This window comes from Cotesia typhae, unplaced genomic scaffold (assembly GCF_013202065.1).
Source record: "Cotesia typhae breed Kobodo isofemale line unplaced genomic scaffold, CoteBio_Ctyphae scaffold_152, whole genome shotgun sequence".
Taxonomy (NCBI): domain Eukaryota; kingdom Metazoa; phylum Arthropoda; class Insecta; order Hymenoptera; family Braconidae; genus Cotesia; species Cotesia typhae.
The window spans coordinates 10,379,237-10,395,196 of record NW_027423776.1 but is presented as its reverse complement, the minus strand read 5'-3'; the positions used below and the strand labels follow the sequence as shown (position 1 = coordinate 10,395,196).

Here is a 15,960-nt window from a genome sequence, read left to right as displayed (position 1 = left end):
TTATTTATTTAATTGGGATTTTACGTCGGGTTACGAAAAATATTTTTTATCTTCGTGAAGAAAAAGTGATAAGAAACTTTTTTTATAGAGAATTAAATTTTTTTTAAAAAATGTTTAAATTTTTTGAATTTTTTAATATTTAGTCTAAAATTTTGAGTTAAAAATTTTAAAAAGCAATTTTTAAGTTTTGTTTTTAATCAAAATTTTTTTCAGATTTTAAACTGATATTCTAGCTAAAAAAAAAAAAAAAAAAAAAAAAAAAGTAATTAAAATCTTTTTTTAGAGAGGATAAAATTTTCTAAATAAACAGTCATTTTTTTATATTTTTAATATTTATCCCAGAATTTTGAATTTAAAATTTTATTATAAAATTTTCAACTTTTTTAAATTAAAATTTATTTTTCAAATTCTGGGTTAAATATTAAAAATATAAAAAAATGTTTTTTTTTTTTTTTTTTTTATAGAAAATTTTAATTTTGGAGTAAATATTAGTCCTAAAAATAATTAATATTTAATTTTTTCTAGCCTAGTATCTGTAACGCGATGTAAGGTAATACTTAAACTAGTTCCTTAGTCTTAAAGCGCATGCTTCGCTTAGAAAATAAAACTAGCGATGTCCGAACCTAGCAGCCAGCAGATAAGAATTCACCGCAGATCAAGAAGGTCAAATTAAAAAGAGTAGCCCTTGTCCTATCCCCGCTGAAAGATGCTAGCGACCACCGAGAATAACGGGTTATTTTTGTCTGACCCTTGCACAGATTTCCAGCCCCAGTCGATGATCCCCGGGAAGCAGGGTGCTTCTGGGTACTCGGTGCTGCCGCTGATGAAGAACTTGGCGACGATGTGGCTCGCTAAACAGCGGACCCAGTTCTCGTACCGCTGCGACCGATGCGGGAAGGGATACCAGCACCGCGCCACCCTCGTCAGACACACCAGACACGAGTGTGGGAAAGACCCCAAGTTCAAGTGCCCCTACTGTGTCCACCGGACTAAGCAGAGGGGCAATCTCTACCAGCACATTCGCACTAATCATCCAGGAAAAAATGTTTTTACTAGTACTCTTTAAATTTTTATCAACACTCATAGAAGAATTTATTGACTATTAATAATTTAATTTATTAAATTTTAATAATGACTTTTGTTAAATTGCACTGCAATTTTTTAACTATTGACATTTTTAAAGATATAAGCTCATCCCGACGTTACACTCATCAAGAGCTTTCATTTGAGTACCCACATGCATTTTTCATATATTTTTCATATATACATATATATAATATATATAAATATATGAAAAATGCATGTGGGTATTCAAATGAAAGCTCTTGATGAGTGTAACATCAGGATGAGCTTATATCCTTAAAAATGTCAATAGTTCACAAGATACAAGGTCATTTCTTAACTATTGATATTTTTACAGATGTAAGCTCATCCTTAATGTCATACTAAAGCTTATTAAAGATAAATAAATCCGTCTATCGGTGAACTGTTATAATTATAAATTAAGACTAATTTTTGTAGTAGATAATTAAATTACTTGTAAGATAATTTTATTTATATAGATTTTTTTGTTTCAAACAATAAAAATCAAATAAGAAGTTACTTAATGATTAATTATTCCTCATGAATTATTACTGAATTTTTCAAGCCATTGCCAGATTGTAAGAGCAGTTACTGATGAACGGATGGTTCTTTTCAGGATTGTGGGCGAACTACCCCCCGCAGCAGTTCCCGCGAGTGGAGAGCTACTCGTCGCACCTGGGCAGCATGAGGATGATGCGAAGCTCCCGACGATCGATGACCCGCCAGGTGTGCCTCGACAAGAGACCCGGGTGCTACTACTGCCCGAAGTGCGGCAAGGGGTACCGGTGGGTCAGGAACATGAAGACCCACCTGAAGCTCGAGTGCGGGAAGGAGCCCACCGAGTTCTGTCCGTACTGCCCCCACAAGACCAGACACAAGCGCAGCCTCCAGATGCACATCCTCAGAATTCATTCCTCAAAATAACTAAAGTCTCTCCTTTAAAATTTTTTTTATTAGAATAAATTTATTATCTTCTGCTTTACGATAATGTTTTATTATTACACACAAAGATTCATTTATTATCCGCAGTTCCAATCAATTTTTTTTATTATCGCTCATTTATTTCCTCTCTGTTAAAGCTACTGTATCAATGCTTCGTACTTTTATTTATATATTGCTCTAAAGTTTACAATTATCCGGCGGGTTGTTTTTTTTTTCACTACTTACTAATTCATTTTTTTTTTTGGTTTCAGGCAACGTAAAAATTGTGAAAGAAGATTTTTTTTTTTTTAAATATAAAATTTATTTTGCACTGGAAATAATTATTAGGTAAATAAATAATTTTATTAATGAAATATTTATTTTGATTTTAGGAGCCAGCAGGTGCGAATACTGCGGCCGAGAATTTATTTGGGAATCAAGTTTGCGTCTTCACAAAAAAATGGCCTGTGGAAAGCCGCCGAATTTTTTCTGCTCGCTGTGCACTTACAAATCTAATTTTAAGGGTAATCTCAAGCGGCATATGTTCAACGTCCACAAAATAGTCCTGTAAAATACTAAATAATATTTTTGTACGACTGAAAATAATAATAATAATAATAATAATAATAATAATAATAATAATAATAATAAATACAACTATTAATTTATCGGTTTTAAATAAAATAAATAATTATTGACCTTAGGTGGGTTTTGCGCTTGATGTCGCGTAATTAAAAAATCTAATTTATTTCAGACGGCGGTTTTAGTTGTTTTTAAAAATATTTCCAGAGAGAGAGAGAAAGAGAGATAAAGCCCTTTAAGTATTCTGGTAAATAATAATTGTTGTTTATTTAAAAATGGTGAGGCATGCGCTTGGACGTTAGATGGTAGCCGTACTGGCGGTAATTATCACAACCAAAAGTATTGTTTTACCGATTTAATAATTCCGGCTCATAAACTCTGTGTACTAAGTAATAATAAAACCTTGGCGACACTTACAGTCATATAAACACAATAATAATAACTGGTGAGACTGATGACAATTAAATCGGGTATTTTATTGCAGACCCCCGGCTATTTCCTATCGTCAAGCCCCGGCTCCACGTGTGCCCTCACTGCGGACAGATGTACTCCTGGGCCTCGAACCTCAGGAAGCACCTCAAAATGGGCTGCAGCATGCTCACCCAAGACACTCACTTTTCCTGCCGCTACTGCCCCTACAGGTCCAGAATCCAGGCCAGCTTCTTCAAGCACCTCCTCTCTGTGCACAACATCAAGTGAACAGCCATCAGTTAATTATTAAATCAGTCACGTTTAATTATTTAAATACCAAAGATTAATCAAAATACCTTTTTTATAATTGTAAGCTTGCAGTTTTTTAACCAAAGACTTTATTTCTAGTATTCAGTCTGTACTTATTTAAAAATAAATTTGTGTACATAAATCTCATCCTACATTTCATTTTCAATTAATTTATTTTTATTATCATTATTAGGCTTGTTTTTCCTCATACTAATTCTTTAAAATTTCTGTTTCAGCATGGTACATCCCCGAGCCAGTGCTTACCAGGCCTAAAAAAGCCTCTAAAGCACCCCGAGCCTCTAAGCGCAAGATCAAGAAGTCTAACTACGAGTTCACATGCTCCTCTTGTAAAAAAACATTCCCGACCTCGGCGAACCTGCGCGACCACATAAGGAGGTACTGCGGTGTCGACAAGAACATCATATGTCGGTACTGCAGCCACAGGTCCAAGCGGCTCTGGGACATGAGGGTTCATCTTGAGCGCGTTCATCATATCTCTAAAGATCACTTCACTCTCCACCGCGATGTCATTAAAATTTGCTCATAATTAGATTCAAGATTTTGCCGAAAATATTTGTCTGGTGAAAAAATTTTTTTTAATTTTATTTTTTACAAAAAAATCTTGTTAATTTTTTATACGACCAATATTTTTGCCGTAATTCCGTTAAGTATAAATAACTAAAATTTTTCTTTATTAAATGATGACTTTTATTAAATTGCACTGTAATTTTTTAACTATTGACGTTTTTAAAGATATAAGCTCATCCCGATGTTACACTCATCAAGAGCTTTCATTTGAGTACCCACATGCATTTTTCATATATTTTTCATATATATGTAGTATCGGGAATGTCGTGGTATGCATGTGTATAAGTGTTTTTCTTTTTTTTTTTCTTCTTCTCTCAGCCTTATATTTTTTTTAGTTAAAGTATTTTATTTTATTTTAGACTTAGAGTTTTGAAAATAAGACCCTGCGATGCTAGAGTAATAAAACCCAGGTCATGTTTTTGACGCTCAAGATTTTTGTAAATTGTTTAATCCTTCACCATCTGTCGTTTTATTACTCTTGCAATTAGTAGATAAGGATGGGCGATGGTCCCAGAAGGGACAAGTTTGGGTCTCGACCTTTGAAAAAAGGAAAAATAAGTTAGTTCCTAAGTCCTAACTCACGCGGATAGTTGTATGAAGAAAATCATCTCTTGTAACAATTATATTTTAAATAAAACTTAATATTACCGAATTATTGTTAACCTTACTATATATACCCGATATTACATATACATATATATAAATATATAAAATATATGAAAAATTAATTTTTCTTTTTCTCTTAATAATATGGATGATTAAAATTTTTTCAAATTGTAAATTTAATTTTTAAATTCCGGCTTATTTATTGGTCTTATGAAAAAATTATAACATTTTTTTAGATAATTAAATTTTAAACAATTTTTGTTTAAAAAATTTTTTTCTACAACCGATTTTTCCGCTGTAATATAAAAAATTTGACATTAATAATTATTAATTGTTATTTTGAAATCAAGGAAAAAAATCCTGGCCCTACTTATAATTTTTTACTAACATTAATATCAAATGTTAAATTAAATAAATTACCCAATCGAATAATTAACTCATACTTGTTTGTAATTTTTCATAAATTTGTACATATTTTTTATTTTCAGTTTAAAAATTTCACTAGAGCGCTAATTTAGAAAAACTAAATAAAGATTATTTACTAACAAAAATAATTTATGTTTCAGGAACGAGGGCCCAGTGGGAAGGCGTCAAAGCTAGAAGCTTCTGTCGGTCTACAAGCACCAGTAGACGCGCTAATAAAAAGGAGTGCTGTCCATTCTGTGATTACTCGAGCGACAGGAGGTGGAACGTCAAGTCACATATTAAAAGAATTCATACAAATTCCTGACAATGATTTTTATCAAGTTTTTATTATTGTTAATTATTATTAAAAATCAGTTTTTAATTATTGATAAATAAAATATTTTTTAATCAACTTACAGGATTTTTACTCTTGAAAGTAATCTTGTAGATTTTTTTTTGTATGTGTAATTGTGATGGTGATTAACGAATCTTGTGAAGAATCTTTTTTTTTATTTTATTAATTTTTTTTTAATTTTAGAGATGCCGAGGAGAAGGTACACCAAAGTTAGAGACCAAAAACAACTACAGTGGGCGATGGACGCCGTTGTTCAAGGCATGATGTCGCTCAGATCCGCTGAAAGGACTTTTAATATTCCTAGAACTACGCTTCAGAGATATATTAAGCAGGGGATTCCTTCTTTTATCTTCAAAAAAATGGAGTATGATTTACATTGAGGGTTTTTTTTTATTTTTAACCTGATCTATAAAATTCTCAAAATTATTAAAAAAATTTTTAGACTTAAAACTCATTTTTTTTTTTTTTAGAAAAATTACTTTTAATTTTTTTTATGAAAAATAAAAATAAAAATTTTTTTTGTAGGAAATTGAATTTTCTAAAAAAAAAAAAATGTCTCATCAATTTTTTTTATTTTTGATTTTTATCTCAAAATTTTAAATTTTAAACTTTAATAAAAAATTTTTTTTATCATTTTTTTTTTTTTTTTTCAGATTTGAAATTAATATTCTAGCTAAATAATCAGAGATAGAAAAATTGATAAAGACTTTTGATGTAGAGAATTAAATTTCCTACAAAAAAGGTCTTTTATAATTTTTTTATATTTTTTATATTTAACCCAGAATTTTGATCTTAAAATTTCTGATTAAATTTCAAAAAATTTTCAGGTTTTAAGGTCCCCAAATTTTTATTTAAAAATTCAAAAATTAAATTAACTAAATTTAGTAAATTGTAATTAAAATAAACAAAACCAAATACCAACCCTGTTTTTTTATTTACCTTCCCCAAAATAAAAAAAAAAAAAACCAAAAACTAATCTACTTTTTTATGTTCCAGATCTGCGGTACTAAAATATCTTTGACCTAAACTATGACCTTAACTGTAATCCTAAAAAAAATGTCAGTCTAACAATAAAACTCTGGCCTGTTCGCAGACATGAAGCTCTTCCGCTACGTAAACTACCCGAAGACGACGTACCCCTGCAAGAATTGCAACAAAGTCTACAACTACCACTCGAGTCTCGCGCGGCACCTGAAACACGAGTGTGGGGTCGACCCGAAATTCCACTGCCCGCTCTGTTCCTACAGGACCAAGCACAGGTCCAGTTTAAACACTCATCTCAATAATAGACACATCAAACCCTCGGATCGGGACTTTTCTAAGCCTAGTCGGACTTCCAATGATAGAGAATAATTTTTTATTCAAATATTTATTTAAAAAAAAAATAATAATGTATATTGTGATATTTATTTAGTTGCTAATTTAATTAATTAGAAATTAATTAATAAAAAAAAATTGTTTTAACTTCGGGCCTTTTTTTAAAGGAACCCTTGATTTTTTTTTTTTTTTTTTTTTTTTTTTTTTTAAAAAAAAAAATTTTTACTAACTTTTTTTTCCAGAAAAAAATTTTTGAAAAATTATTGTGAAATTTTTGACTAACTTCTTTTTTTTTTTTTTTTTTCAGGTGCGGATTTTTCAAGAAAAAAAAAAGAAGTTTCATCAAATTAAAGAAGAAATAAAATAATAAAATTTGTAAATAAAATAAAATTTGAAAATTTCGTTATTAAATGTAAAAAATAAATAAAAATTGGAACAGATCACTAACAAGTTCCAAAAATGTTCCAGGTTCCGGCCGCGGAAGGCGTTCTGATCAGCGCAGACTCCGCGGACAAGGATGGTACTTCTGCGATAATTGCGGGAGGAGATATCACCAGGCGAAGAACCTGAGAAGACATGTGTTGAACGAGTGTGGAAAGCAGCCGAGCTTTCAGTGCTCTTACTGCCCTTATCGCGCTACTTATAAGTCCTATTTGGACATTCATATGACCAAACACTGCCGCGGGGACTTTACTCCGCGCGTGTCCGTGATCAGCAGTTTCGACAATCCTCATTAGATTTAGTTTTTAAGAAGATATTCTTTAGATTATTAATTATAGTTATGTACACAAAGATACTAATATTTATTATTATTTAAATTAACTTGACGATAGTGAGAATAAATTAATTTTGTGAGGAGGATTTGTGGTTTTTTTTTTACAGGCTGTCGGTTGGTAATTTTTAGGCTTGGAAAGGTTTTTTTGAGTCTTGCAAGTGCGAATAATTAAAAATTTGAACTTTAGATTTAAAATAATCAAATTTTTAATTAAATTTTGAACTCAAAAAATCAAAATTTGAACTTATGGATCAAAAATTAAAATTTTTGATTTTTAATTTCAAAATTCAAATTTTTATTGAAATTTTGAAGTTAAAAAAATCAAAATTTGATTACTTAAAGTTCAAATTTTTATTTAAAGTTCTAAAATTGAATTTTGAGATTAAAAAAAATATTTTTCCAAAATTTCAAAATTTGTAAATTTATAAAATAAATTCAAGATTCACCAGGGTGAAAAAAATGTTTCTTTGTCCAAAAATTCAAAAATTACAAACTGACAAACAAAAAAACTCTTCCCTGATTTCAAAACTAAACATTCTAAGGGCGTCTTTTCTTCCCAAAAAATCTATTGGTGTTTTTTCATACTTTGTAACCTTCTAAACTAAACTCTAATAAAATAACAATAAATAAAAAAAAAAACCGCCATTGAAAAAACAAACTGACCCAAAAAAATTATCATTACAGAAAAAAACTGGAGCTCATCAAACTGGACACTGCCAACGTTGCCATCAACTTCAGGAAAGGACCTGACTTCAACCCGGCGCTTGCGATCGACGACTTTTGGCGATGACGGCTTTTACGCGACAAAGGGCCGCGTCCACCGTTTGGGCCCAAGAAAATACCTGTGCAGAGACTGCGGGGACACTTTTACCCTGAAGGCTTCTCTGACTCGGCACCAGGCCTTGGAATGTCGCGACCAGATGCTCGCAAAGAAGGCCATGAAGGTCAAAGCCATGATGGGAGTGAAAACCTTAAAATCAGGAGTCAGAGGAAGACCCAGAACAATCCGACCTAAGATGAAGACCACCATGCCTCTCAAGACCATAAAAACCATCCCCGCAAAGTCCACGACTGTCGTAAACTTGGCCTCGCTGAAGTCGATGCCCATCGAGGAGCTCCAGCAGTATCTGAAGCCCGACCCGGACGGCCCTCCAGATGCCAAGCAAGGCATTTTGGCCTTTGGAACCAAACCTGGCGACCAGCCGCCCAAGAAGAAGAAGAAACACACTTGCAAGCGCTGCGGAAGAATTTACGCCTTTTACACTTCATTGTGGCGACACTTGCACTACGAGTGCGGAATGGAACCCAAGTTCTCCTGCGAGGCTTGTCCTCTCAGGTTCGCGCAGAAGAGCAACCTCGAGAGACACTTCAAGAACATGCATACTCCGCATCCTCATAATATTACTATTTAATCTTTTGATTAATGTGTGAGTATTTATTATTATTATTATTATTATTATTATTATTATTATTATTATTATTATTATTATTAACAATTTTTTTTATTTTTAGTTTGAGACTTTGGAGAATATTTTTTAGGGAATTTATTTTATAAATTTTTAATCTTCAGATAATTTATTTTTTTTTAAAGGTTGCAATTTGGTAAATATTTACAAGTCGGGTCAAACATTTTAATTTTCATTTTTTTCAACAAAATTTCTATCTGATTTTTTTTTTTTTTTTTTTTTTTTTTTTTTTTAAATTAACAGTTTGAAGTAAAAAAAATTGATTATTACAATTTTAACGAATTTTAAAAATTAAAATGAGTTTGACCCTACTTGTAAATAATTATCTAGAATTTTAATAAAAATATTTTAGATGGAAAATTATCAGATATTTTGAAAAGAAGAAATTGATGAAATTGAAGGGTTAAGATTGATGATTTGAAATTAAATTATTACTTTGCTTGAAGAAGAGATAAAAAAAAATAGAGGATTTTTTTTTTATATAAAAATAAATTTTCTATAAAAAAGTATTCATATGATTTTGTCATATCTTAAATATTTAACTCAAAAATTCAATTTAAAAAATAAAAAAATTTAGATTAAATTTTAGGGAATTAAAAAGTAAAATTGATGAATTAAACAATAATTGACTTTTGATTTGAATAAAATAAATTTTGTTGATTATTCGTTGCATGAAATGGGTTTGGATGAAGAAAATTGTAAAAGTCTTGTTCGTTATCTCCCAAAACTAAAAACAATAAAATTTTCAAAACAACAATTATAAATTACTAAAACAAAAATATTTTGAATTGTTATAGTAAAAGATATTTCAATGCAACGTGTACACAAAAGAAGATCAAGACCTCTGAACGATTTAAGTTACGAGTTAACAAACTTCAAGTGTCCACAGTGCGGCAAATTGTACAAAGCGAAGACAACACTTCTGACCCACATGAAGCTCGAGTGTGGCGGCCAGAAAATAATTTCCTGCAGCATTTGTCCTACCAAATTTTCACAAACCATTGAATTGCGTCGACATATTAAGCATCTGCACAACATTTACCTCCCGCCTAAATTTCTTGTTCCCAAAAGAATTTTTGATATCTGACTAATTAATTTTTAACACTTGATTAATATTCACTGATTAACAATTAATAATTAATATGACACCTCCCGTTTTCAGATAATTTTTTTTTTAGATTCCAAATTAAATTTCTGCATATGAAGACGTTTGTACAAATAATTTCCAACATTTAATTTTTCATTATTATTTTCTATTAATTATTTCTTTAATTATTTTCTTATAATTATAACAATAATAATATTCACCATTATTATTATTACTAGAATTAAAAAAAAAAAAAAAAAAAAAACTTATAATAACAATTAGCTCTTAAATATGACGCTAAATTTTTTATCATGTCTCAATTTTAAGTAATTATTAATTATAAGACAGTTTTGATCTTTTTTATTTGTCATTTGAATAAAACATTAAAATGCTATGTAATTGTATGCCATAAAATTTATAATAAAGTTCAATTAACGTAGAAATTTTTCTAATTATTTATTTAATAATTATTTTGTAAAATTAAAGAAGTATTTTTTCTTCTTACAATTTTTTCAAATTAATATTAAATAATTATTTTTATTTTTCAGGTTTTGCAGCTCAATCCGGCGGATTTTGTTGTTCAGCTTGCGGAAAGTGCTACAGATTGAAAACCGGGCTTTATAAGCATGTACATTACGAATGCGGAGGGCAGAAAAAATTTTCTTGTGCCGTTTGTTGGAGGAAATTCACACAGAAGCACAGTTTGAAGCGACATTTATTACTTGTTCATAATATTACACTTAAAAATTTTAATTTTTAGAAAAAAAATTGCCAAAAAAATAATTTAAAGGCAAAAATTTGTGAGTTTTTAATCTAAAAAATTATTTTGTACATAATATCGCTCTTCCGACAAAATGGCGCGTGGCGTAACTTAAAAATTTTACAATGTAAATTTAAAATAAAATTCTAATTTATTCTAAAAAATTTTTTTTATTTCTTCCTTGAATTTTAAATAAAAAAAAATAATTTTTAACAAATAAATAATTTTTGTTCGCAGATTTCGAGGGCCGGTGGGTTTGTCCGAGGTGCAACCGCGCTTACACTCTGCGCTGCAATTTAGGAAGACATATGAGGTACGAATGCGGAGGAAAGCGGCCATTTGCTTGTCGCTATTGCAATTACTCGTTCACTCAAAAATCGAGCTTGCAACGACACATGTCAGCAATTCACAAAGTGGACCTTAACCCCGTTCTCGACTCAATGTTTATGTAAATTAATAAATAAGCCCTCTAAAATAAAAAAATATTTTTCCAAAAAAAAAAAAAAAAAAATAAATAAATAAATAAAAAAAAAAAGAAATATTTAAACTTCTAGGTTCGTAAAATTAGATAGCAAAATAAAAAATTATAAACTTGGAACAGAAATTAAATTTTTTATTTTTTTGTTCCAGAAGTTCCAAGCTGGAACATGTACGGTTCCTACGTTCCGGTTCCAGCGCCAAAGACAGCCGAGCAGAGTTTCCCGATGAATAATGCTTACAGAAGGTGCTGGTGCAAAAATTGCAGGAAGATATTCCCGTCAAAGTACCTGCTGAAGCGACACATGAAACTCGGGTGCAAAATGGAACCACGCGCCTCGCAGTACGCGTGCAATCTCTGCCCCTACAAGAGCACTTACAAAGCGAACATGGACCGACATGTGAGGAACGTCCACGAGAGCGCTGCCGCCTCAAGGTACCGCTGCGACCTCTGTGGCTTTTACAGCAACTATCGGTTCTGCGTGCGGCGCCATCTCAAGTCTGTTCACAGAATTACGGGTGATAGCAATATCAGAAAAGACGCTTAATTATTTTTACCAAAAAAATGTTTGTAATTTTTTTTTTTTTTAAATAATTAAATTATTTTTTGTTCCTTTGATTTTTATAGGTGATTTTTTATGTGATTATTTTAATTGTAATTAATAAATTTATTTAAATAAAATAGTTTTTTAAATTATTTCTTCTTCCTTTCTTGCTTGGATCTAACTCTAAAAAAACTTTTAACGCTAATTTTTATTCTTTGGGCTGTTTATTTAATTTAAATTTGAAATTTTGTAAGGAACATATATTTTAATGGCGGTTTTGTTTGTTCTAGATCCAGTAGAGAAGCTAAAGACGCAAAAGAAGAAAGACACCGAGTCAGAGCCTGAGTTTATAAATGAAGAATCCTTGGAGGAAGTTTATGAAGAATTTTATCAGGAAGAAATGATAACCTACGAAGTTGTTGAAGAAATAGAAGTTGAGGACAAAGAAGAAGGGGAAAAAAGTTTTGATGTGGAAGAAATAGTCGAGGAAGTTGAAGTAGAAAAGAAAAATGACGAAGAAATGATAGTTGAAGAGAAAGAAGAAACTGTTAAAGCAAAAGTTAAAAAAGAAGCGACTAAGAAGAAGAACAAGAAGAAATACAAACGCAGGTCTAAAATGTGTCAGTGCGAGTATTGCGGAAATATTTATGCTTGGTCGACATCTCTGGCTCGGCATCTAAGAGTGTGTCGTAAGCGGAAGGATAAAAAGGAGAACGATGAGCCGAAGGAGAAGTTTGAAATCAAGGATGAGGAGTCTGTGAAGAAGCCGGTGGTTAAGTCGGTGAAAATTTTGAGAGCCGGAAACGCTGAAAAGAGTTCCAAGCGGTACGAGCATGAAATGAAGAAATACAAATCCGCAGATGGGATGTACACCTGCTGGGGCTGCGGAAGGAAGTACCACTGGGCTTCTTCCTTGTCCAGACACCGGACTATCCACTGCGGACCGAGGAACAAGATGAAGTACGTGTGCAAGCTCTGCTCTTACAAGAGCGGGTACCGCGGGAACTTCTTGAGACACTTGAAGACTCCCCGGCACAAGAGGAACGCCAGGTTCAAGAAGATGCAGAAGATAATGGAGGAGGCGATTCGGAATGAAGACGAGGAAGAAAAAGAGTTTGAAGAAGAATATGACATTTAAATAATCAAGAAATTTTTTTTTATAATACTTGTGTGGAATTATAATTTTTTGGAATATTTTAATTTAGAGATCAATAAAGATGAAAATAAGTAATAAATTGTAGATTTATGAAATAAGAGTTTCCTTTCAGCGGAGTCCTGGACAGTGAGTTTTATATGTAGTCGAGTTGAGTGGCTTCGCTATAAATAAATAAATGCTTGATCGAGTGGCGTGTGAGGAATGGACAGTTTTTTTTTTTTTTTATTATTTATTTATTATGTTAGTTAATGTTTGTTGTCGAGATTGGCGAGCTTTGGCTGGGAATAACCAGTACCTGCCGATAGCGTTATAATTAACCGGTGATCTCCGGGAGAGATTGCTCCAAAGATTAATCTCTGTTTGTTTTTTTATGGTTCCAGAGTACCGGAAGATGTACATGGGCGATCAACTGCTCGGGTACACTTGCACTAAATGCAGCAAGTTCTACAAGATGTGGAGCAACTACTTGAAACACAAATGCGAACCGCCCCAGTACAAGTGCTCACTCTGTCCGTTTGCAGCCTTCAAGGCGTTCATACTCCAGGCGCATCAGGCCGAGCAGCATTTTAAAATTCCCTCCTCCACCCACTAATTATCCTCCCCTTGGTGGGCTTGACTCTTGACCTAAAACTTATTTTCAGGGTCTCGTTAGTTGTTTGAGTGAGTAGTCACCTGGACACTTGTCTCTTCCTGGGAAGTATCTACCACCTGGCCTTTTTACTTGTTTTTATGTTTAACTACTCAGAGGATTTCACGTTACTGCTAATTACTCACTTATTTTCACCCCTACCCCGTACTCTGCAGTTATTTTATCAAACAATATTAATAATGATAATCATTTTATAACAAACCATGTTTTATTCTCGCATTTGTAAACTATGTATTTTCGTAAGTGCGTTAATAAATAAATAAAATTATAATTAATTTTTTTTTTTTTTATGTAAATGTTTTTGTCCTTGTATAGATTTTATTTGTTTTTTTATTTTACTTTTTTATTTTAGTACAATTTACTAACAAGCTAATTATTTTGTTTCAGAATTCTGGTACCGATGCACGAACTGCACCAAGTCTTTCAAGTGGAGCAAATCTTTGCAGCGGCACGTCCGAGAAGAGTGCGGGAAAAGTCCGTTCGCCTGTCCTTGGTGTCCTAATTTGTTTAACCTTAAGTATAGCTTGATAAGACACATGAGAATTAAGCACGATCAAGATCTCAGGACCCGCAGGAATGTCAAGTATCACGTTAAAATCCAAAGATGACGATGATTTTTATATCTGATGAAATGCGATGAATTTTCAATAAATTAATTGGTACTTTTAAAAATGGCTCATTGCTTTCAGTGTTTCTTCATTGTTGTTTATATTGTTTTTTTTATATTAATTATTATTATTATTATTATTATATGATTGTCTGATTTTTGTAACTTCCTTTAATTTTATAGAGGAAATTTTATTTAAACTAAACTAATTACTTATCTTTGGTTACAGGTTCATACGTTTGCAGCGAGTGCGGAACCACTTTCATGTCGAGGGTCGCGCTTAATCGACACGTTCGGAAACAGTGCGGGAGACTGTTGTACCGGTGTCCGCTTTGTCAAATCATTATTCCCATGAAATTTAATCTAATTAATCATTTGAGAGCTGAACATAAGCAAATTGCTTGAATAAATATTTTCTTCTTTGTTAATTCATTTTTATTTATTTTTTTTTTTTTACCTTTTTGGTAATTAAAATTAATTATTGAATTGAAATTTTATTAACCAATCACTTGATTTTTTTTTCAGGAACACAAAAGGGAGAAATTTTTCTCTTTGCCAAGAGGAATGTGTCAATTTTTCAAAGAAGAAAATAAATCCGAGATTTATGAATTTTTTTTTTTAATTTAATTTTTAAAAATTTTTTTTTCAGGCGATCGTTTTGGTAAAAATAAATTTTCCAATAAAAAATATTTTAATCACTGAAAAAACTAACTTTTTTTTTTATTTTGTTTTTTTTTTTTTTTTTGTTTTTGGTACTGAAATTAACATTAGCGTCTGATAATTTTTTAAAATAATTAGACAAAAATTTCAAAATTTAAAAAAAATGAATTTTTTTTTTTTAATTTTAGGAATTAAAAATAAAAAAATTTTTTTCTATTAAAATAAATTATTTCAAGACAAAAGTAATCAACAACTTTTTTTTCTATCTTCATTAATTTTTGAGTTACAATTTTTTTTTTAATAAATTTGGATTGAAATAATTATTTATAAAAAACAATTATTACTCGAAAACTAATAAAGATAGAAAAAAAAGTTATTGATTACTTTCGCCTTAAAATAATTAATTTTAGTGGAAAAAAATTTTTTCATTTTTAATTTCCAAAATTTTTCAAAAAATAATAATCAAAAAAAAATTTAGGAATTTTTTGAAAATTTTGACTTGCATATTTTTTTTTTAAATAAAATAAAATTACAAGCATTATTACTGACTTCTGGACTGAAATTATTATAAAAAAAAAATTTTTTTTAACTTTAAAGTGAAAATTATTTTCCAAAACTAAAAAATTATTTTGGCGCTTGCTATTATTTTATTTTGACTTAAACTCAAAATTCTCAAAAATGACTAATTTATTTAGCAGTCATTTTGCTGGAAATTTGAAGCACCCCCCACTAAAAAAATTAATTTCTCTGAAATTTATTTAAGAAAATTATTTTCAAAATTTATCTCTGCATGTTTTTTGTTTTTTCAATTCTTAAAAATTCTAACACTTTTTTTTTCTCCACTAAATAAAATAAATTAACAAAGCGAGTAAATTTACAAAAAGCCGATCTAAAAATTGAATTTGATTATTATTTTACAGAAAACTGGACGAACACGTGTCTCGCATGTTCAAAGTCGTATAAATGGAAGAAGTCGCTGCACCGCCACGTCAGAGAGTCCCCGGAATGTTGGCCGATTCTTTTTACCATCGGGAACCAAGAGTTCATAAAGCAAATTCAGTTCAAACTTATCGCGGACTCCAGCCGTCCCTAGAATCTCTTTAAAACAGAATTAACCGCTGATATTGTACAAATCCCGTTTGAAAAAAATAAATCTGTTATTTTGATTTTAATGCACCTACTTTTTATTTATATTTATCTT

The 15,960-nt window shown here is 30.9% G+C and overlaps 4 protein-coding genes across 7 annotated transcripts; all 4 read left to right on the top strand.

The window, feature by feature from the left end:
• Window positions 1–504: 504 nt before the first annotated feature.
• LOC141536131 (zinc finger X-chromosomal protein-like) lies at window positions 505–6,724 on the top strand. Of its 2 annotated transcripts, none has more exons than XM_074256426.1 (6): window positions 505–1,055; window positions 1,700–2,528; window positions 3,071–3,281; window positions 3,543–3,887; window positions 5,067–5,624; window positions 6,354–6,724. In XM_074256426.1, exons 1-2 carry the CDS (start codon window positions 707–709, stop codon window positions 2,005–2,007), a joined length of 657 nt encoding a protein of 218 aa, XP_074112527.1. In that variant the 5' UTR covers window positions 505–706; the 3' UTR covers window positions 2,008–2,528; window positions 3,071–3,281; window positions 3,543–3,887; window positions 5,067–5,624; window positions 6,354–6,724. The 2 variants fall into 2 exon arrangements, with proteins under 2 accessions (XP_074112527.1, XP_074112526.1); XM_074256425.1 differs by having other exon boundaries at window positions 3,071–3,366.
• A 921-nt stretch (window positions 6,725–7,645) lies between these two features.
• LOC141536134 (uncharacterized) lies at window positions 7,646–9,756 on the top strand. Its single transcript, XM_074256430.1, has 2 exons — window positions 7,646–8,779; window positions 9,616–9,756. Exon 1 carries the CDS (start codon window positions 8,273–8,275, stop codon window positions 8,762–8,764), a length of 492 nt encoding a protein of 163 aa, XP_074112531.1. The 5' UTR covers window positions 7,646–8,272; the 3' UTR covers window positions 8,765–8,779; window positions 9,616–9,756.
• A 149-nt stretch (window positions 9,757–9,905) lies between these two features.
• Window positions 9,906–11,825, top strand: LOC141536139 (uncharacterized). 3 transcript variants are annotated; one of them, XM_074256447.1, is made up of 2 exons: window positions 9,906–10,978; window positions 11,296–11,825. In XM_074256447.1, exon 2 carries the CDS (start codon window positions 11,313–11,315, stop codon window positions 11,688–11,690), a length of 378 nt encoding a protein of 125 aa, XP_074112548.1. In that variant the 5' UTR covers window positions 9,906–10,978; window positions 11,296–11,312; the 3' UTR covers window positions 11,691–11,825. The 3 variants fall into 3 exon arrangements, with proteins under 3 accessions (XP_074112548.1, XP_074112549.1, XP_074112547.1); XM_074256448.1 differs by having other exon boundaries at window positions 9,906–11,113; window positions 11,296–11,814; XM_074256446.1 differs by lacking the exon at window positions 9,906–10,978 and adding an exon at window positions 11,082–11,219.
• Window positions 11,826–11,936: 111 nt separating this feature from the next.
• On the top strand, window positions 11,937–13,767 carry LOC141536129 (uncharacterized). The gene has a single exon (XM_074256422.1). It carries the CDS (start codon window positions 11,956–11,958, stop codon window positions 12,823–12,825), a length of 870 nt encoding a protein of 289 aa, XP_074112523.1. The 5' UTR covers window positions 11,937–11,955; the 3' UTR covers window positions 12,826–13,767.
• Window positions 13,768–15,960: the final 2,193 nt, after the last annotated feature.